At 44.2% G+C, this 21,171-nt stretch overlaps 2 protein-coding genes across 3 annotated transcripts in view; one reads left to right on the top strand and one right to left on the bottom strand.

The window, feature by feature from the left end:
- Positions 1 to 883: 883 nt before the first annotated feature.
- Positions 884 to 13,848, top strand: haspin (histone H3 associated protein kinase). Its single transcript, XM_061061881.1, has 16 exons — positions 884 to 1,088; positions 2,141 to 2,284; positions 3,018 to 3,167; positions 3,295 to 3,435; positions 4,157 to 6,140; positions 7,992 to 8,133; positions 8,305 to 8,450; positions 8,662 to 8,850; positions 9,506 to 9,591; positions 9,714 to 9,776; positions 9,864 to 9,955; positions 10,101 to 10,180; positions 11,184 to 11,272; positions 12,347 to 12,489; positions 12,593 to 12,695; positions 13,495 to 13,848. Exons 1-16 carry the CDS (start codon positions 925 to 927, stop codon positions 13,694 to 13,696), a joined length of 3,918 nt encoding a protein of 1,305 aa, XP_060917864.1. The 5' UTR covers positions 884 to 924; the 3' UTR covers positions 13,697 to 13,848.
- Positions 13,849 to 15,345: 1,497 nt separating this feature from the next.
- The window catches only part of fam184b (family with sequence similarity 184 member B), a 29,263-nt gene continuing 23,437 nt past the window's right edge, over positions 15,346 to 21,171 (bottom strand). For both annotated transcript variants that reach the window (XM_061061897.1, XM_061061904.1), the window contains exons 16-18: positions 18,693 to 18,800; positions 17,003 to 17,376; positions 15,346 to 16,025 (exon numbers count right to left, since the gene is read on the bottom strand). In XM_061061897.1, the coding sequence (XP_060917880.1) occupies positions 15,953 to 16,025; positions 17,003 to 17,376; positions 18,693 to 18,800 (555 nt within the window). In that variant the 3' untranslated portion in view covers positions 15,346 to 15,952. The remainder of the gene's footprint in view (positions 16,026 to 17,002; positions 17,377 to 18,692; positions 18,801 to 21,171) is intronic.

Here is a 21,171-nt window from a genome sequence, read left to right as displayed (position 1 = left end):
CTGTATGGTGAAACTGCATTTTACAGGATGAAATTTACACTCTCGTTCATGTAAATGGATTCCAGTTGTTATTCAGTTACATATTAGTGAGATAATTTGTAGTTTGTTAATCAAAACTATTGCAAAAGTTGAGTTCAAACAGCACAGGATGAGAATCAGCTAAATTTGCCAAATATGTGTAGACAAAGAAATTGATTTAAGATTAGGTTTCTCTCAGTGTACCAGCAGAATTTAAAAAAAGTACAGCTGTGATTTGGAAAAAGGAGGTAGTTATATATATGCACATTGTTGCACACTATTGACATTGCTTGTAGATTTTCCAGCGGCGCATGAATCTAAATAATTTACCTATTTTTGTTTACAATGTAAATACATTTGTGTTGACATTGATTTTATAAAGCACTTTCTAAATAATAAAAAAGGGAGTTCATATCATACTTCTATCTATCAATCTATCAATCTATCTATCAATCAATCTATCAATCTGTCTGTCTGTCTGTCTATCTATTTGTCTATCTAGCTAGTGTAATTACTCCAAGCCGCCAGGTGGCGCTGTGATGACATCATCACTAGTTATTGACCAATCAGGCGAGTGCAGCGATTTGAACAAGAAGCGGGTCTCCAGCGGAATCGGAGAGAAATCATGAAGAAGAGACAAAGAGGATGAATTATAACGATACTAAACATGGAAATCAGCTAACAGTGCATGTATTGAGTGTTTTTTTTATAGTGTGTTGTTGTTAACAAGCAGATAAAAAGTGTTTTTGTATCGTTATAAGTAAGAAAATCTGAAGCTATCCGGCTGAATTTGAATGACGGATGTTAACGTCTGTGTCATCCCGGTTAGCTTAACGCCTCTGAAAGTCTCACTTCTCGTTAGTTTTTAAGTTAGTTTTTTTTTAGTAAGTCATCTTATTTTCAAAGATGAAGCCAGTAAAGTCGGTATTCCTGAAGACTTACAGTAAGCAGACACGAAAGCTGTCCACCTGGTTATCACCTGAAGACCGTAAACAGGCTTTCGACAGCAGCAGCCTGTCAACAGATGGAGACGTGTCATTGTTTGAACCCAGAAACAATACGAGGATACGGTATGTACACACACACACACACACACACACAGACAGACAGACACAGACACAGACACACAGAAACACAGACAGACAGACACACACACACAGACAGACACACACAGACAGACACACAAAAACACACACAGACAGCCAGACACACACACACAGACAGACACAGACAGACAGACACACAAAAACACACACACACACACACACACACACACACACACACACACACACACACAGACAGACAGACACACACACAGACACAGACACACAGAAACACAGACAGACAGACACACACACAGACAGACACACAAAAACACACACAGACAGCCAGACACACACACACAGACAGACACACACACACACAGACAGACAGACACACAAAAACACACACACACACACACACACACACACACACACACACACACACAGAAAGACACACAGACACACACACACACACACACAGAAAGACACACACACACACACACACACACAGAAACACACACAGACACACACACACACAGAAACACACACACACACACAAAGACACACACACACACACACACACACACAGAAAGACACACAGAAACACACACACACACACACACACAGAAACACACGCACACACACAAAAACACAGAAACACACACACACACACACACGCACACACACAGACACACAGAAACACACAGACACACACCGACAGGCCAGTCGATGTGTGGGTGGGTGTGTGTCTGTGTGTGTCTGTCTGTCTGTGTCTGTCTGTATATTATTATTATTATTATGATGATGATTAAATATGATAGTTTTTACCTCGTAGATCAATCACTGATTGCACTCATCCCCTGGCTGTTATAACCACTGCAAACATTGTAACAACTTCAGAAGAAGGCTGAAGTGTTTCACAAAGACTCGCCCTGTGGACACAAAATATATCATCTACAGAAGTTAGCTCCTTGAATCCCACGGACATCCTGTCAAGACAACTTGGGATCTCTTTGCTCTTATGTTTGATATGAAACTGCAAGCTCTCCTAAAGTTCCCATCTGTGCTTCATGTCATAGTGAGAGGATGACGAGTGTTGCCAGTCATAGAGTGATGCGGCCTGCGAAGAAGAAGGCCATGCTGAGTCTGTACAAGAAGAGCAGTGATGAGGAGAATGTCCTGCCTCGTTCCTATCCTCAGCCTGAGCAGAGCAAGACAACCAGGTTGGTTAAAAAAACATGCAGCATGCTGTTATCAGATGGCATTATTTCACTGATACACTTTTTTTTATTAGTTTTCAGTTATTAAATTAAAATGTTTTTAATTGGTTTACAGTTATTAAATGACCAATGTTTAGCTGTTTCACACATGACCTCCTGACTGGAGTTGTTCACACACATTCTCCTCACAGTGGGATATTCCACTGGAGGGGTTCGGGGGCTTTCCTGATGCAAGAAGTTGACGTTTTGATTGTATTATTATGTCATACATACATTTATTTGCCTAGCCAACATGGCTTACATGATGACATCATGAATTGAAACTGTCCTAGATCAGAGTGCATAGAAGGTCTACTACTAGCTATTGTCATGGAACAGAAGAAAGTAAAACAATTAACACTTTAACAGACAATCTTGTCTTCTTTTCCAGACTGGCGAGATGAAATTAGGTGACACAAACAAATCAAAATCAAAAAAGCTTATCCAGTTTTTGCTCATCTGGCCACCACTACATTTCAGGTTATTGACAAGTGATTTCATGAACTCTCTCAGGTCATCACGTTGAGTTCAGTGCAAAAGAAAAAGGGATTCAGTTTCCTCTTTAATTCAAATCACAGTACTTCCAGGGTAGATGTCTTAATTTTGTGCTTTTTTTTTTCTTCTGACCTAATTGCTCATGCTCATTATCTTTCCTCCTCCTTGCCCATCTGTTGTTTGAAATCTTTTCTTTTGTCAGGGCAAAGAAGACAACCGTTTCCAGAGGGAGAGGCCGTCCTGCCAAGAGAAAAGCCCCGCTGTGTCTGACGGAGACCAGCAGTGACGAGGAGAACAGCCGCAGGCCGTCTCCTCTCCGTCCTCAGCCTGCTAAGCAGAGCACGACGGCTAGGTCTGTCCGTGCACACAAATGATCTTCAGCATGTATAGAGCATGCCCCGCTTATAGACAACTCTTTTGATCAGTTCCAAAATCCCCTGTTTTTATATTTCTTGTTCTTTGTGTCTGCATGTCAACAGGAGAAGCCGCCTCGTGTCCATGCCAGGAGTTACGATGAGAGCGAAAGGAAAGCAAGTACAAATGACCAGCGAGAGTGAGGAGCTCTCTGTATCCGCTGGAACCGGTCACAAAAGCTCTCAAGAAATGTCGAGAGACTTTAAGTAAGTGTTCCACCGTTCATTTTTGTTGATTCCTGAGTCAGGTAGTCCCAGTGTGTCGGCCGCCGGAGGCCCATAGGCCGTATAAAACATGGACGTAGTCTCAGTGAAGTTTCTGAAGAGGCATTATAAACGATGGTGGTCGTCATGTTGGAAATACTGTCTCCACTCAACTTTCTGATCGGTCTAGAATTGCAAAGAAGTGAAGCCTTAAGTTAAGCCTCCTGTCGAACGAGCTTCAAGTGGACACTCCAGGAACTGTATTATTTTTTTTTTTGCACCTCTGCACTAGCTTCATCTTTCAACACCAGACGTTGCCGTTAGGTTTGGAAGGATTTTGCACTTGCATGGAAAAAAATGCTGCCGCTCTAAATCGGTTGAAAAGTCTATTGAAGAGAGGAACTGCAGAAGAAAGTCGAAGGATGAACTTAAACTGGGCTTAACTTGAGTTTGCAGCATCGCATCGTCAAGCGAGATGCTGAACCAGTCAGTCAACGTGCACATTTAACTTGCATCGTTGCAAAAACAGGTTTGTGTTGCAGTAGCGTTCTTAATCCTATAACTATTCTGCAGAGTGTTTCCAAAATGTCTTGAAGTCGTGAATCGAATCCATAATCATGCAGCATCTTGCATCGTTTTGTTTTGTTGTCAGTCAGAACACCAGCTAAAGGTCTTCAGTAATTGCTGTCATCGTTAACTTTCTTCCTCTTCTTCTTTTGCTCAGTGTTCATCCTCCCTCGGTGAGCCGCTTTGTAACTCGCCGCAGAGGTGCCGTCGCTGCCAAACCCAAAGGCCTTCTGGTAACATCAAGCATACTCAACTCCTCCGATGACTTTGCCTCCGGAGCCTTTGGATCCAGTAGGTTTCCTCATCCTTCCAGGAGGAGGAGGGGGACAAGAGTCCCTCCAGCATATCTGGTGTCAAGTGCGGAGAACTCGATGAACGCTGCGGGGGCCGTCAGCTTTGCCACCGCCCCCTTCCGAGAGATCTCCCTGAATGAGTCTGCAGATCAGAGCCTGGGACCCTGCTCCAGGAAACCCATGTTCTGCTCTACACCGTCCGCAGCCCCCATCAGCAACCGCCCATTCCCTCATCCCTCATTGATAAACGATCAATGCTCCTCTCCTCCATCTATGTCAGCAAGCCTTGTAGAAGTCATGAGTGCATTCCAGGAAGAGCTGTGTTCACCAGACAAGCCCGCCCCCTCTGGAAGCTCTGCACTACCCGTTGGGCTTCATTCAGAGGCAAAGCTGCATTCAAGCCTGGAGGAAAAGAAACCTTCTGTTGATTTATTTACGGAGCCCAACAATAGTAGTTGTAGTAAAGAATCCAGGAGCCACGGTGAAGACACAAAACATCAAAGTGCTGGGGAATCATTAACAAGTCTGATTCTGCTCTCTGCAGATGACAGTGAGCGCAGCAGCCTTTTTGTGTCAGCATCAGGAGGATTGGAGTGGCTGGTACAGGCTCTGAAGGAGAGTTGTTTGACCGAGTGCTGCACAGTGCAGCTGCAAAGACTGGACTTACTCACCGTGACTCAGCTTTGCAGCCAAACAACCTACTCGTCCTGTTTGGAACAGTCCGGCTCAGTCCACCAAACAAATGAGAAACCGCTCTCTGTGCAGCGCGTTCGAACAGCACTTCATGGATTATCTGAAACAAACGAGGAAAACACGGATTGTTTGCATTCGGTCAAAAGTTTAGAGTCATCTACACACGCGGTGTCAGTGACCGACGGTCAAAGCATCAACGATTCATCGTCAGTGGATTGTAAGCAGTCAGCTGAGACCTCGTCCTCAAGAGAAAGTCTCGCAGAGCAGTCAGCATCCGACCACCACGCAGACAGCAGCATTGAGTTCATAAAGGGCACACAGTTACCACCATCAATCAGCCCTGTGCAAACACAGTTTACCGCAAGAAAGGACAAAAGTCTTACTAAGGAATGCACAGTTCAGCTCCAAAAATGTGCTCTATCACCAGTGAATGTTCAGCAGCTTAAAGAGTGCATGAAGCAGAACGATGCCAATTTGGCTCTAAATGCAAACAGATCAGAGAATAACCCCGAAGATCTCTCATGTTCAGAAGAGATGATCGAGACAATGATGGCGTCTGTTAGACGGTCAAGAAACAGCAGCAGTTCAGGAGCCCAGACGTGGTCTAAAGACACGGAGAGAGACGAGCAGAGCGCTTCTCTCACAGCAATGCTAAAGCAGGACTGTCGAACGGATAAAGTCGTCGTTGGCTTGAAGAGATTAACTTTATCACAACTGAAGGAAATCCTCCAGCCCCAAGTCCAACCGCTTGAATCAGCCACGGACGTGTCAGACTCGGCCAGCGATGACCAGGCAAAGAGCGACCAGCAGTCCGAGAGTGACGCTAATCACAGCAATGAAGAAACCTCGGGAGCGAAAGGGGAAATAAGAGGCTCCTCCAGTTCTGAAGAGAAGATGGCTTCAGACAAAGAAGAAGTTGTTCCCCACAGGAGAAAAAAGGCATCTCAGGCTCCTAAACAGAAAAAAAGGAGGAGCACGTCTGCGGACCGACCTGGGACGACCAGGAAGGCGTGTGTCAGCGGTCTGAGCGTGAGCCGCTGGAAAAACAAAGGAAGCACGCACTTGTTCAGGAACAGTACGGCACAGACGGGTGGTAACAGAGCTGTGGACTGCAGCATCAACGAGCTGATCAACACACGACACAAGCCGCCAAAGGTGAGCTCAACACAAACACAACACGGGGCGGTACAGCCGAAACATGAAGTCCGTTTACTAGATGTCTGTGGCAGTTTACTGGTCAGACGTTGTCAGCCTTAATTATATGTTCTGTGATACAAGAACATCTCAGGGAGTCAACAGTCTGTTATCAGCACAAACTTGATCCTCTTTGATTCTGTGTAAAAATAACAACCCACACGTTTACCTGACAGCCCCCCTCGGTAAAATATCCACATGTAGTCAGTGTGAGTGAAGCTGCTGATGTGTGAATGCAGCAGGAAATATTCTAGAAAATTCACCAAGAGTGAGCCGGAAGGGGTGGTGACGCTTTTAACACGCGTCCGGTGAAACAGTCATGCAGATAATAAAGCTGCTTCATACACTTTCATGCACACCAGCCTTTGATTTTTCCTTCATTCATTGATACACCGAATACGTCCAAAAACATGTAGCATTCATATATATATATAGTAAAAAAAAACTGGTGTTGGACTCTTTCGCGTCATCTTGGATTTACAGAGCATCCTTTTTAAGTCCTCCTGAGACCCTCCCCGCCCCCGCCCCCTTCATCCTCCGCCTCCTCCCGTCCGACAGGAAAAACCTTTACACGCTTTGGGACATCTGTGAATGAGCAACTAAGGAAGATTTCAGGGGCAGGCCGTCCTGACAATTTCAGTGTGAAAGCAGCTTTAAACAGAGACACGGTGTGAAATCAAAAATAGAAGGAGAATGCTTCCAGAAATGGTCCCCACACTTTTTAAAATTGTCAGTCATCAAGTAGAAGGAATGTTTTTTTTTTTCACTATAACAAAACAAATGTACCCTTCAAATCATAACTTTCTTATTATTATTTCTGTGTAAGATTATTGTTGGGCTTTCTGTGTCTTTATTTTAAGAGATAGGTCTGTGATTAGAGTTTGAAATTGGGGAGAGAGAGTGGGGAAAGACAAAGAAGCCACAGGTCGTATTTGAGCCCAGGGCGCTTGAATTAACCAATCAGCCACTGGTGTCCAAACTCGTAATTTTTTGCCCTCAGTAGAAATAAGTATTTGACCATGAAGTATTTTAGTAAAGTCTAAGTGTTGATGTCTTGGTTGTCATCCCTTATGTCTGGATACTGAGTCCTTTGGGTCTTCAGTAGTGAGTTTTATATATTTATAAAGTACGGGTATATACAATCACCTTGAATGCCAGAAACTGTATTGCTGTACCCTTCCAGTTTTCAACATCTGGAGAAATCAACCCAAAATATTTGAATGGAAAAGTTTCACCAAAGGTTGGAGGGGAAAACATTTTGCACAGCTCCTCTCAGACTGCCTTATTCCCAAGAGTGCCGTAACTAAAGCTCAGCAGTCATCACATCTTTGTACATTCATATTGATCCATGATGGCATAATATTGGAGTCCCAGTCTGTGAATTCACACTATGTTTAGGAAGCACAGCACAGAGGGAGCTCCCCATACACTCACACACACACACAGTCAAGACATGTACTGTACATTCACACAGTGCTGTGCTCCCCCCGCTGTGCTCTCAGGAAACCATCTCGCCTCTGTTATTACCGCCGAAGATGGTACAGAGTGGGGATCCCTTCATCCCTTCATCATGCCTGTCTGTGACATTCAGATTAAAGGCAACAGGGACGTCACAGGGAGTCGAGTACAGCGGCTTGGAATGGCAGCCTGAATAGAGCTTGTGTTTATTTTTTAACCATCAAAAAGCCACGCCCAAACTGATCTTATTATAAAGTCTGATTTGCGTTCCCTTCCACCACCGTACGCCCAGCTCGTATCTGATGTTTATTGTTACGGCTTCATTGACAACTCCAACATCCGTCCTTTGTGTAGGAGCTGTCGGGGACAATGAACTTCTCCACCCCTGTGAGGGAAAATCGGCTCAACCTCTCGTCTCTGCTGGCCGACTTGACACCCAACACACACACCTGGAGCCGCCTCAAAGCTGCCCTCTCTGTTCATCGCAAGGGCATGGGTAAAACACACACACACACACACACTCTTACACTCTTTACATGAAGCTGTTCTGAATTATTCTGGACTCATAACATTTTGACATGTAATCCAGTTCAATGACTACTGTAAGTCTCAACCCAGTCCTCTCATTTGAACTCGTCATTCTTCTTCTTCTGTCTCTTCTCTTCAGTGTTTGTCACTCCGAGGAGTATCCGCCTCTCCCTGTCAGGCTCTTCTAGAAGAGTGGAGCTGGCAGATGTCAGCCAGGATCTCTTTGCTACCCCCTTTCGGACACCCAGACGCCTCCAGTCACATCTGAAGAGCTGCAGTTCTCTGGTACGATACACAAACACAGCCATGAAAGGCAGACGAGGGCGGACAGGCTGCCAACGTTCTCATGTCAAGTTTCTACCAGGATAACATGCAAACACTAATTCAGACCACCATGACTGGATTTAAATGTTTTGTGTTAACGTTATCCCCGTGTGTGTGTGTGTGTGTGTGTGTGTTTGAATGTCTTATCTCAACCCTTCTGCCGGCCTCTCAGGTCGTGTGTGAGGAAGCAGATCTGTCGGATGCAGAGAAGGTGTTCGCTGAGTGCGGCCAGTCCCGCCCTCTGCCCTGGGAGGAGTGTCTTCACCCTGAGCGGATGAAAAAGTGTGTGAAGATCGGAGAGGGGACTTTCGGGGAGGTCTTCTCCACCACCAACGCCGCAGGAGACACTGTCGCACTCAAAGTACGTTTTTTTTAGTCTTTATCAATACCACCATCAGGAAGTGAAAAAGCTCATAACTCCCATCTGTAATATTTATTTTACACTGCTGAGAAACAAGCAAAATGATCCTTCAAAAAACAGTTTCTCACAAAAATGTTATTTTTTGTTGACGTCACATGATGATATTCACCTTTTCCTGATTAGTAATTTTACCGACCTGACATTGAACTCATCATAATGTAACCATATGTCTGCTCGTTTAGAAAACTTTCTAGCTGTTATCCACCGTTATAAAGTTTGGGTGACCTCACCACGCCTGCTTTGAGAGGAGGAGGATGACTGTCCTGCACTAGCAGCAGCAAATATTATGTGTCTATGCTACCTGCAGCAGCCGGAGTTGACGATGAGCCGTCAGAGCCTTGACTCAGTGTTGCTGCTGCATTCAAAGACTTTAGACTTGACTTGAAATTGAACAAAAGTTGAGTTCTACTGATCTCTGCTTTGAGGTCAAGACTAAACTTTCTAACCAAGGAGTCTTCTGTTAAGATTGAACATGAGCACAGCAAATGCAAAGAAACAAGAGTTGAAATTTGTTGTATTACTCCATACAGATGTGTGTGTGCAGTGTGTGTGTGTGTGTAGATTCTGCAGTCATACGTTGTTCTTGTCCTGACAGATAATTCCACTAGAGGGCAGTGAGAAGGTGAACGGAGAGGACCAGAAGACATTCGGAGAGATCCTCCATGAGATCATTATCTCAAAGTAAGCAGTAAACAGAAAACAAACGGCACATGAGGGAGTGTTGTGAAGTCTTGATAACAAACATGGGAGTAGTAGAGGTGTGCTGAGTAATCATCGTTGTGTGTTTGTGTGTTCCCTGCCAGGGAGCTGAGCAGCCTGAAAGAGAAGCAGCACAACCAGACTCATGGATTTATTGGACTGAACGAGTGAGTGCCATCGCTGCTCTTGTTGTCAGTCGGCGTCTGCTGGTAGGAGAGTTAATGTGACAATGTGTTTCTTTCTCTCTCTCACAGTCTCCACTGTGTGCAAGGCTGCTACCCTCCAGACTTCATGAATGCCTGGGACACCTTCAACCAGAAGAAAGGCTCTGAGAATGACAGACCAGGTCAGACACAGAGAGGCCTTTTCTCACTTTAAATAAACATTTCAAGTAAAGACAGTTCAGCACATCATGGCGTTGCTTTTACTCAGTCTTTCAGCAGCATGTTATTTCATGTGCTGTATCTTTTGTTCCCACTCTTTGTTTTCAGATTTCTTTGAAAAGGAGCAGTTGTTTGTCATTCTGGAGTTTGAGTTCGGCGGCAGCGACTTAGAGAACAGCAATGGAACGGTAAGTTCACCACATCGTTAAGATGGCCGCTCAGTACCTCCGCTCAGTGCAATGCAGCGTGAGGCTGTGATAGCATCAAATATGACGGCTCAAAATGTCCCATGTTGTCCCTGAAAAACAGAGGCAAGCACATTTATCTCATTTTGGCTCTTTTGTTCACAACTAAACATGCAATGATCTTCCATTTTGCATTAAATTATTTTTCTATGTGTACAAATTAGTGTGTCTTCTCTTTTAAAGGAGCAGTCTGTAAGATATCTAGTGCCTGAAATTATAAAATGACCTCACTCTATGATCAGTGGTTCAGATAGACGTGATTGTACCCGACCTAAAAAGCCTCTGCATGTTTCTAATAAGCTCCACGAGCAGAAACGTGCTCAAACTAGGATCAATATTGGAGATGCTTTTTGAAAAATGGAGAGAGGTTAGAACACAGAAAGGTTTACAGACCCATGCAGAGCTGGATAAACACTGAAGCTTCAGAGTCCACCACATGGTGACCTGTGTGAGCATCGACTGTAGAGAGGAGGGGCGGGGGGAGACAGCTCTCTACAATGTTTAGAATTTAGACTGCAGTACCCGTTTTAGCCACTAGGTGTCAGAGTTACATATTGCTCCTTTAACTTTTAAAAGTTTTGCAAGTTTAAATAGCGCAATGTTGAAAGTACAGACACTCTCTTCTCCCATTGCTGCTTGAAGTCATTACATTAACTCACCGACTGTGAAACATGTGCTCAAACATTAATGAAGAGATTTCATGCAGATAAGTGCAAAGTCCCTTTAGTTGAGTCATGCGTTCTTAATGGCAGTTTGATCTTAAATAAGCTAGAGATGTTAGAGATGCTGTAAAAGGAAGAAGCAGGAAATCTTAGAAGAGAAATCTAACTTCTGTAAAAGCAGTTTTTTTTTTACCTCTCATGTTTAGCCTTTTAATGTTCTTGGTTTTACTGAAGTGACAGAACAAATGCAGCCTTTAATGAAGGACTTTGTTTTTATTGGCCAGTTGTCGTCTTTGGGGGTGGCAAAGAGCATCCTGCACCAGGTGACTGCCGCCTTGGCTGTTGCTGAGCAGGAGCTGCGCTTCGAGCACAGGTATACACACACACACACACACACACACTCAAACAAATTAAAGCAACTTTGCTTGTCTGTGTGCTTTGGCCTCCAGCACATCAAGTCAGACACAGTGTAATATTTTATATAAAAAAGTCTATATGTAGTCAGAGAAGCCTTTAATAATGTGACTCATTTCTCAGCGCCCCGTGTGATATCTTCAGATCTCATGTGTCCAACAAAAGGATTCAAAGCACATCTCAGTTAAGAGTCTGCAATAACTTATCTTTTTTTGTAAATAGTTACACATATATATCCATTTCTTTCTCTTTTTTTTTTACACATATTTGTAAGGTTTATTTTTGGCCTTTTTATGCGTATATTGTAGAGATAGGAACGTGGATAGAGTAGGAAATCAGGAACAACATGCAGGAAAGAAGCCACAGGTTAGACCTGAACCCCAGCTGCAGCCCGCTCTGAGGACTACAGCCTCCGCACAGGGGGCGCCCACACTAACCTCTCGTCCACCGGCGTCCCCTTTTTAACAGATTTTGTAATGCTCCTGCACGGGACTACTGAAGCTAATGACGATAAAGTATCTACCTCTCTTATCTACCGACCAACTTAGACAACGTAAACTCTTAAAGTTAAAACTTAAAAAGAGCCGGAACCAGAAAGTTTGACTGTATGTACTTAAGAAACGTTGGTTTGATGAATCTACACAGTGACTATTCCAGCTTTAATTATCATGATCAATGGAGCAGACGTGCCTATTACTCTATTACTGCCTAAATGAAAGCATGAGACTCTTCATGATTTATTTATTTTTAATAAGTAGAACCCATTCAAGCTGCTTCCTTGCTGTAGTGTTTAGCTCACAGCTGAGAAGCAGACATGATGTTCTGACATCCAAAGATTAAAACCACAAACAGTGGAGTTGAGCTGCACACGTTAAATGCGTTGCCTGTTGATCTCGACCTCATGAGGTGTGATAGTGTGCCGCTCTTTAGGCGTGAGCAGTGACACAGATGGTGTGTGTCAGTGTGATGGATGGTATGTCGGCGTCTGGTTACAGTAACTTTATCCGCCCCCTCTCCGTGCTGTTCACCTCAGAGACCTCCACTGGGGAAACGTCCTCGTCAAAACGACCAAGCAGAAGACGGGGAGCTTCCTGTTGAACGGAGCGGTCCACTCTCTGGAAACCAGAGGGGTGCTGGTCCGCGTCATCGACTACTCTCTCTCCAGACTAGAGATCGGTAATGACTGAAACTTTAGTGCACACAATCTTTAACCCTTTAAACGTGATGATGATGATGATTAGTAACGACCTCCTGCACATGTTTCTCTCTCTCTCTGCAGATGATCTGACCGTGTCCTGTGATATCTCCAATGACGAGGAGCTTTTCATGGGACAGGGGGATTACCAGTTTGACATCTACCGACTGATGAGACGGGACAACGGGTCAGTGTGTTTATCAAATATACGTCCTATTAATCACATGTTTAATTATATAAGGAATGTGTAGGATAACAGAGACGCTATCAGAGTGAATCAATATGTCGTCTGGAAATGCAAGTCAGCAGCGAGGTCATAGGAAAGGCTGACTTCACTGTACTGGCTCAGCTAACCATTGATCTGATGTTTGAATGAGGGGTCAAATGTTGAAGGAATAGTTTGACTTTTTTAAGAGATGCCAAGAGTTGGATGAAAAGATGGAAACTATTTAAAATCTGTCCGCTGACTTTGACCCTACAGCCACAGCTGGTTAGCTTAGCTTAGCATTAAGAGTGAAAACAGAGGGAACAGTGCTTCGATCTGAGAACGCAGCCTTTTGGGTGTTGACGGACGAGGGAGCACAGCGCTGTAACGGAGCGGAGCGGACATGCAAGATGCACAGGCATCTGGTGGAAGTCCCGGGTCAGGGTAGACAACGTTGCAGATGAGAAGGCGATTTGTGACAGAAAACGGGGAAATGCAAGTTCAAGGAAAGATGAAAAATACAGGGACCGCTTGTCAGAGGAAAACAACGATTATGAGGCGACTTGTAGGAAATTTAATCTCAAACTTTGGACAATGGGAATCAAACCCTAACCTCTGTTGAGTCCCATGTGAAATAAACGCAGACACTACAGGGTGCAAAAAAAAGGTGTGAATTTTTCTTTTGGGTTCTTATCCAGTCTTGAATTGATTTTAAAAAGAACGAACAACATGTCGGAGTTCACGTGTGATTCATTCTTTGTGTGTTTTTTGTCGATCTCAGAAACAACTGGAGCACATACCGTCCTCACACCAACGTGCTGTGGCTCCACTACCTGTGCTCCAAGCTCCTCTCCATGAAGTACCGCGGCAAAGGAGGGAGGGGCGGCAAGGACACGAGAGAGGAGCTCACTCGTTTCCACGACAACGTCCTCCAGTACGGCTCTGCCACCGAGGCGCTGCAGACCTGCCCCATGTTTCAGTAACAATGCGAGGCCTGTCCTTTCATCTTTAGCCCCGCCCTTCATCCTCATTGACCTCCTGTCGTTATCGATCCTCTTGTGACACGACAGCGGGGATGAAGGTCGCTTCATGTACAGAGCACGCAGAACGCTTATTAAAACGCTGTCTGAAAGTTTGTTCACGCCTGTTCTCTCATTGCTTGTATGTTTTTAGAGTTGATTAGGTCCCGTTTTCTTTTTTAAATGCTTCTTAAATATTTATAGAAATAGAGAGAAAAACAGTATGATGTTAATAAATTAAAATCATCTGAAAGTCGTGTTGGAATCACTACTTTTTACATGATTGATGAAGTGATCTGTTGTCGTATCTGAAGCCGCTTTCAGACTGATTTTATTCTAAAATAAGCTCTGCCGTCATCACGTCTTATATATAATATAATATATATTCAAATTGATTCTGAAACGGCGTGAGATCAGTGTCCTAGTCTGTGAAATCAGATTGCCTGTCAGCGTTTTGGAGACACAGCAGGAGCTCCACACACACACAGTACTGCGCTCCCCCTCTGGCTCTGCTGTCCCGCCTCTGTTACTACCTACAAAGACAGTACAGAGGGTGGGGGATCACTTTGTCCCCCCATTAGGTTTCCTCAACGTTCATATTGGAAGGCAAGAAGTCACAGAGGCACAAATATATCGCAGCTTGAAATTTAATTAATGGTAAATTTGAAAATCAGCAAGCTCGAAAAATGGATCCTTTCATTATTTTTTTTTCTTTGTGCCTTTAATGGAGAGATAGGACAGTGGATAGAGATGGAAATCAAGGAGAGAGAGAGTGGGGAATGACATGCAGGAAAGGAGCCATAGGTGGGATTTGAACCTGGGCCGCCAGCTCGGAGGACTATAGCCTGCGTACATGGGGCGCTCGCACTGACCACTGCACCACCAGCGCCCCGATCCTGTCATTGATGAACCAGAAATGAAAGAATGTTCTGCAGTGACAGTTTGTCAGACGTGAGGAGTTCTTTCTCTAGTTTATTTGAGATTACAGAATCATTTCTAAATGACTGTCTTCAGGATTCTCACTGTCGGTTGAACAAGGTGTCACCTTCGTCTCTGAAAACTGGGAATGTGAATAATTTTCTTACTTTTAATTAACCACATTTATATAAAAAAAACAAAAAAAAAACTCTGACAGCTTCTTTATAGAGAAAGAGATTTCAGATGTTAATAAAAATAAAACAACGGAAGGCCTCATGTTGATACAAGATGTTGCAGCAGTAGATGAATCTGTAGGGACTTGGCTTGGGAACCAGAGGGTTCAAGTCCCGGACTTGAAGTGCAGTAGCTGGAGAGGTGACAGGCTTTTTATTTTCCAGGTCTTCATTTAAAGACAGGAAAGAAATCGGGGCGAGAGAGAGAGTGGGGAATAACATGCGGTTAAGGAGCCACAGGTCGGACTCAAACCTGGGCTGCTCGCTTGAAAGACTACAGCCTCCACACATGAGGCGCACACTAACCACTAAGCCACTGCTGCCCTTCAGTTTGCTGTTTGTTTTTTTGTTTTTAAATCAATAATCTGTACCTCAGTCCCTTTTCAATACCGTTTACAAAGACACAGTTTTGTATGCACACAATCCGTTTTTTAACTCCTGTATTAAAAGAAGAGTCACGTACAAAAACAAAATATTTTTATTCAATTTGTTCATTAAGAGTATCATACATTTTTGCATTGGAACAAGCTTCATTTTGGTATGGTGAGAGTCGTGTGTGTCCGGTTTGTTTTTGACGAGGATCTTGGTTGAATACGTCGGATGCTTCCATACTCAAAGAGACGCTTTGTTCATCGTAATAAAAATGTACATTTTGCCCGGACTGAACGTGGGATGAGATTGGAGCAGAGGTTGCATTTTATTTTTGTTTGTTTGTTTTTTTTTGTTGTTTTTAAAAGGAAGACTGCGTTAAAAAAAAAAAAAAAAAAAAAGATACGGAGACATTCCAAACTATACAAACAAGATCCGGCAGACCTTTGTTCTGAGACGAGGTCAGGCATGTGTTCGAGAAGCACTTTTTGGTTGAGCTTTGAGGCAATGTTTGAGATGGCCTTGCTGGTGATGAGCCCATGTGTGTGTTGATGTGTGTGTGTGTGTGTGTGTTGGAAGCAAACAGATGTGTATAAGAAGCGATGAACTGTATATGAAGAAATGTACTTGCAGTTGCTGTGTGTGTGTGTGTGTGTGTGTGTGTGTGTGTGTGTGTGTGTGTTTATGGGTGTTTTTGTGCTTAAAAGGAGAAGTATTTTGTGAACCACTCCTGCTTCAGACCCTCTGTCCCTCTCTGCTCCAGGTACGGGCCCCTAGAAAAACAACAGAGGAAACACATTCATTGACTTTACAGTAAGAATCAAATTTAATATCATGAAGTGTTGGCAGATTGTAGATTGATGAAAACTGAGAAACACCAAAGAGAGGAGAAGCTGCACAATTCTACAATTCACTTAGCAGACGCTTTTATCCAAAGAGACGTACATCAGAGAGTAAGAACAACACAAGCAAGGATCTAGAGAGGAGGAAACCATGTCAGTAAGAGCAAACGGGGATGACCCTGACGAAGGCCACGAGCCGAAACGCGTCGGTCTAAGTTGTTAATAAAGTTGATCTTCTTACTACAAGTGTTGCTGGAGCATTTTGACCTCTTCTAAGCCTTTCACTTTTCAGTCAGTTGGTGAAGTTTGTGCCAGAAAATCCTCTTTTTCTCCAGTAAGTGCAAACGAACAGCTTTATGTTCAGGTGCTGACAGGAAGTGACCAGAGGCAGAGCACAACATCGACAGCTGTTCTAATCAGTATAGAAACCATCCTAAATATCCTCATCATCATCATCATTAAGGTCGTAGATATTCATAAAGAGCTGGGTCTTTAGCTTTTTCTTAAAGGTGCAGAGGGACTCTGCAGATCGTATGGAGTTTGGTAGTTCATTCCACCACCGGGGGGCGACAGAGGAGAAGAGCCTAGTTAGAGACTTGTGGACCTGGACGAGAGCGTTTAGGTAAATTGGAGCCGTTTTTTGTCGCTGCGAGCAGTAACTGGGAGAGGCCGGGTTCGAGAACAAAATGACTAAAGGTGCATCTGAGATTTAAAAAAAAAAAGGGGGTGCAGCTACAGCGACCGGCAGCAGCAATGAACAACAGCGTAGGTGTTATGGGTCCCTCATGTGGACCCCGGTGAGCGGGGTCCACATTTAATTGAGGGTGCAGAAATTTAATGTCATGTCATCTCCCACTTGTGTTTTTTCAATTGTGACATCTGAGATTGGATCTTTAAAGCGTCCTTACCTGACTGAATGGGCCTGGCAAGACGGCGACACGTAGCGGATGCCCGTCTGCGCCGAGGGGCAGACGGGGAGCGGGGCGGTGGGCGCCGGGGTGGGAGGGATGCAGGACGTCCGGGATCGGGTGGAGCGGGGGAGGGTGGGGGAGGACTGTTGGCTGAGGGAGAGGGAGGTGTGCTTGTGTGGAAGAGAGGAGGAGGAGTAGTGGGGGGAGGTCTGAGGGTGGGAGGAGGACTGGTGAGGGAGGGTGGAGGAGGAGTGCTGATGGACAGAGGAGGAGGAAGACGACGAGGAGGACTGGGGGAGGAAGATGCTCCTGTCGTAGGCAGCGGCGCTGGAGGCGCTGGTCACCCGAGGGGGAGACTCGGCACGCTTCTTCTGTTTGATAAGAAAAACAAAACTTATGTCAGTGTAAGTGTAATCTCCAAAATGTAGTTTATGTTATTTAATAAAAACTTAAACCTGCATTCTCTATAATGGCCAGCAGGGGGGGCTCAACAGGCTGCACAAAAAAGGGCCAGGTGTATCGAAACAGATGTGAAAATAGTGATTACTTTTAATTAAATTTATTACATTTGTAAATAAAAAATCATAGGGGCGGGTTCACACATCCCCCAAAATCCCCCAAATATTCAGGGTGCAGCTGCATGTGTGAACGAAAAGAAAACTCTTTGTGTGAACGCAGCAGTTCAAAGTCATGAAAACTGAACGCAGGCAAACAGGAGGGAGTGATGTCGTTTATAATATAACATGTGACCTGTGTGATTTTCTGCTCTCCAGGATCTCCGCTCTTTTGTTTATACGGCGGATACATCCAAGACACTTAACCCCCAAGTTGCTCCCCCTGCTTAGTCTGTGGTGTATGAATGGGATTAGTTACTTATGACGGTCACTTTAAACAGCAGCCTCTACCATCAGTGTGTGAATGTGTAGGTGTGACATGCGGTGTAAAAGCGCTTTAAGTAGTCAGAAGACTAGAAAAAAACGATGCAAGCTCAAGTCCATTTTCCCATTTAACCCCCAACTCCCAATGGATCAAGAATAAAGTCTCCTGCTGCGTTCTCACATCAGCTCACTCAGACTTCATGTGGAACATTTTATCAGGAGGCTGGCAGGAGAAACTTAATTGTTTGTGTTGTGAATATCCAAATTCTGGGGATTCTGTTTCATGCAGTTAAATATCCTTTTGTGTAAATCTAAAGTTTGGGACATTACCGTGTTTAAACATGACAGATGTATTCATGACTGTCATTAAGGGATCGACACTTTGGGAAGCTACATATAAGAATTTAAGAAGAAGGAGGCACAAAGCTCGCTCTGGATGCTGCCTCTGTTATGTGCATTTTGAATCTGCATACTGTGTATATATATTTCTATGTAGTGTTTCCTTTTCACCACTGGGTGTTAAAAATGTGAAAAAATGTCGCAAATATGTGTAAGTACAATGATCGGAAACGTTAATGTATTGCAATAAAAGTACTTAAAAAAAATGTAAGAAATAGATATAAAAAGTAAAACACATTTTGTTAGTAGGAGTAGCAAAGGCTGCGTTCACAGGACAAGCTGGATGTATTCAGCAGCAGAGTGACGGACACTGAGCAGTTTGGCTCCGCCCCCAGCGAGCGCTTCTGGCCGCGAGGCGTCCGGGCTCTCATGTAAAAACATTTGTGCCTGAGCAGAACAGACAAACTCACCCTCATGGTCGGCGTGGCGCTCCCCGGGCGGGACTTGCTGTCACGGTGCCTGAGGGTGCTGTTGTCCCCGGCAACAGGAGGGTGGAGCTGCAGCTGATGCCTCTCTTCCTGGAGGGAAGGAGGACGAGGAAGGACTTTTTTTTTTTCATTGGCCTCGTTCACAGTTGGTGTTTGTTGTTGCGTTTTGTGTAAGCGTTGTTGTCTGGAGGGTGAACTTGTTTGCCTCATGCTGCACAGATGGCTCACACACACACACACGCTGGCAGAGGACACTTCTAAAAAAACATGAGATTCTCTCCTACGCATGTATGACTTCAGATGATCAATGGTAGGCACTGATCCAACTGGAGCAGGCGAGGTCGGTGAAGAACATTTCTATTTCTGTTTTTTTAAACGTCTTTCTCATAACGTCAGTCTTACTTGATTCTCTTGATCACAACTCTTAGAAGTCACTCCAGAAAATCCACCTGGCAGCTCATTTTGCACCTAAACCGCATGTTTCCTACTTTGAAATGGAAAACTGTACGATGTATCAGACTGTTTGGGAGATATTTTTTTTTTACCATATTACACAGATTTAAAATTTTCAGCAACAGTAGACGATGACAAAGACAGAAAACTTTAGGCTAAAGAGGAGGGGGGGTGGAGCTTCACAAACAGTATATCAAACTAGGGAGCATTGCAGCTACAGGGTATGCATGCTAACCACTAGGTCATGAGGACACAGCAGCTTTATATCGAGAGAAGTCCCAGCAGCGCTCCGATTACTGGAAAGGTCGTTCCTGGCAGCAGCACAGCAAACAGAAGCTTTTTCCATCAACGCATTCCTGAAAATTTCCGACAGGCTGCTCCTGAAATATTCCGCTCAGACGCTATGATGACAACTTCTGGCTTTATATCCATGTATGTCAGTGCTACGTGTAGGTCATCGTATTAAACGTAATGAAGCAGTTTCAGGACGCTGACATACAGTATGTGGTGGTGCGTCAGTCGCAGGATATCAAAGTCCTCACCACCTCCTACTCACCCCGACTTCACGCTGACTATTTACTAGAGTGGCTGAAATATTCCAGTAGAACAGATTTGACTCCCACATGCAGCCCCCCCCCCCCCCCCCCCCCCCCCGAAGAGTTCAGGAGTTTTGCGCATAAACCTGCTCATGAAGATGGATCAGCAAGTAAGGGGACTTTGAGTGGAGGTTCTGTATTTTCTTTTTTTTCAAACATGAGAATGCTTAAAGATGATGAAGGTTTCAAACGTACTAAAATGGGCCTTAGGTTTATGATTTATCCTCCTTCACTTTAGACAAACTGTTCAGATCTCATCACTGTTTGGCCCGTGACGGCATTTGAAGCTTCTTCCAAAGAAAACCGGACTTGGTTGAAGGTCCTGAAGACGTTCCACCTCTCCTCCGAAAGGCTTCTTTGGTTCTAAACTAACTGGTGGACGGATCCTCAGAGGCTAGCTGTGTCCACATGTGAGTGATTCCAGCTCCATCACTCACTTTCAAGTCTGATGCAGAGCTGGCTAAACACTGAAGCTTCAGTGGCAACCTGCATGAGCATCGACTCTAGAGGACTGGGCGGGGCGGGGAGACAGCTCTCTACATTGTTTTTAATTTGCACTGCAGTACACATTTTAAACACTAGGTGTCAGAGTTACGTACTTCTCCTTTAATCCAAATCATAAAAAAGAAAACCATCATTCTGAATGCTGATGTGTCTTTAAAACAGTTTATCTGGAGGAATACCAGCGGACTAAAAAAGAAACAGAACATTAATAATAAACACGTCTCTGTTTCCTTCCTGTGCGCTGCGTCTCGGACTGGGACAGACTCTTTTTAAAGTCTATATTTGTCCCACTCTCAACAAATATATTAAAAATAGCGCTTTGTTCTGTCTTTCCAACTTTTCCATCTGCTCTTACCGTCCACGGCAATAAGCACCAAACCTTTTTGTTTCAACTAAACATGAAACTCTCTCAAATGCTGGGCGCTGCAGCTTTCAGTGAACGTAAGAGGAGCAAAAAGTGCATTTTCTGTCGACTGTTTTCAGCTGCACATTGACACACAGTAGGTGATCTATTGAGTTTTTACTGCTGCAGGAATATATATGTAGAACTGTTTTTTGGCCATTTTTTGACTTTATTAGATAGACAGGAAATTTTGGGATTTGAGGTAGGGATACTACAAACACCCACGCTCACACAAACAGGGACGGATGCGGAAAAAAACGCAGAAAATTGAAACCTGTTCCTAAAGAAAAAAAAAAAAAACGATGGACAAAAGTTGTAGAGTCAGTGTGCAAACATGAATGACATAACATGAGATCCTATTTCTTTTTTAACGTGCGACAATTTCCGACCCCCCCAAAAAAAAACAGACTCAAGTTTCTTCTCTGTTTGGAGTCCGCTGCTCCGCCATCTTCATCCCTCCGAGAGCATCTCCACAACCTTATTTTCTGCTACCAGCGTGTGTTTC

This window comes from Labrus mixtus, chromosome 2 (genome assembly GCF_963584025.1).
Source record: "Labrus mixtus chromosome 2, fLabMix1.1, whole genome shotgun sequence".
In the NCBI taxonomy this organism is placed as follows: domain Eukaryota; kingdom Metazoa; phylum Chordata; class Actinopteri; order Labriformes; family Labridae; genus Labrus; species Labrus mixtus.
Note: the sequence above shows the minus strand (reverse complement) of the source record. Positions and strands in the feature narration are given on the sequence as shown.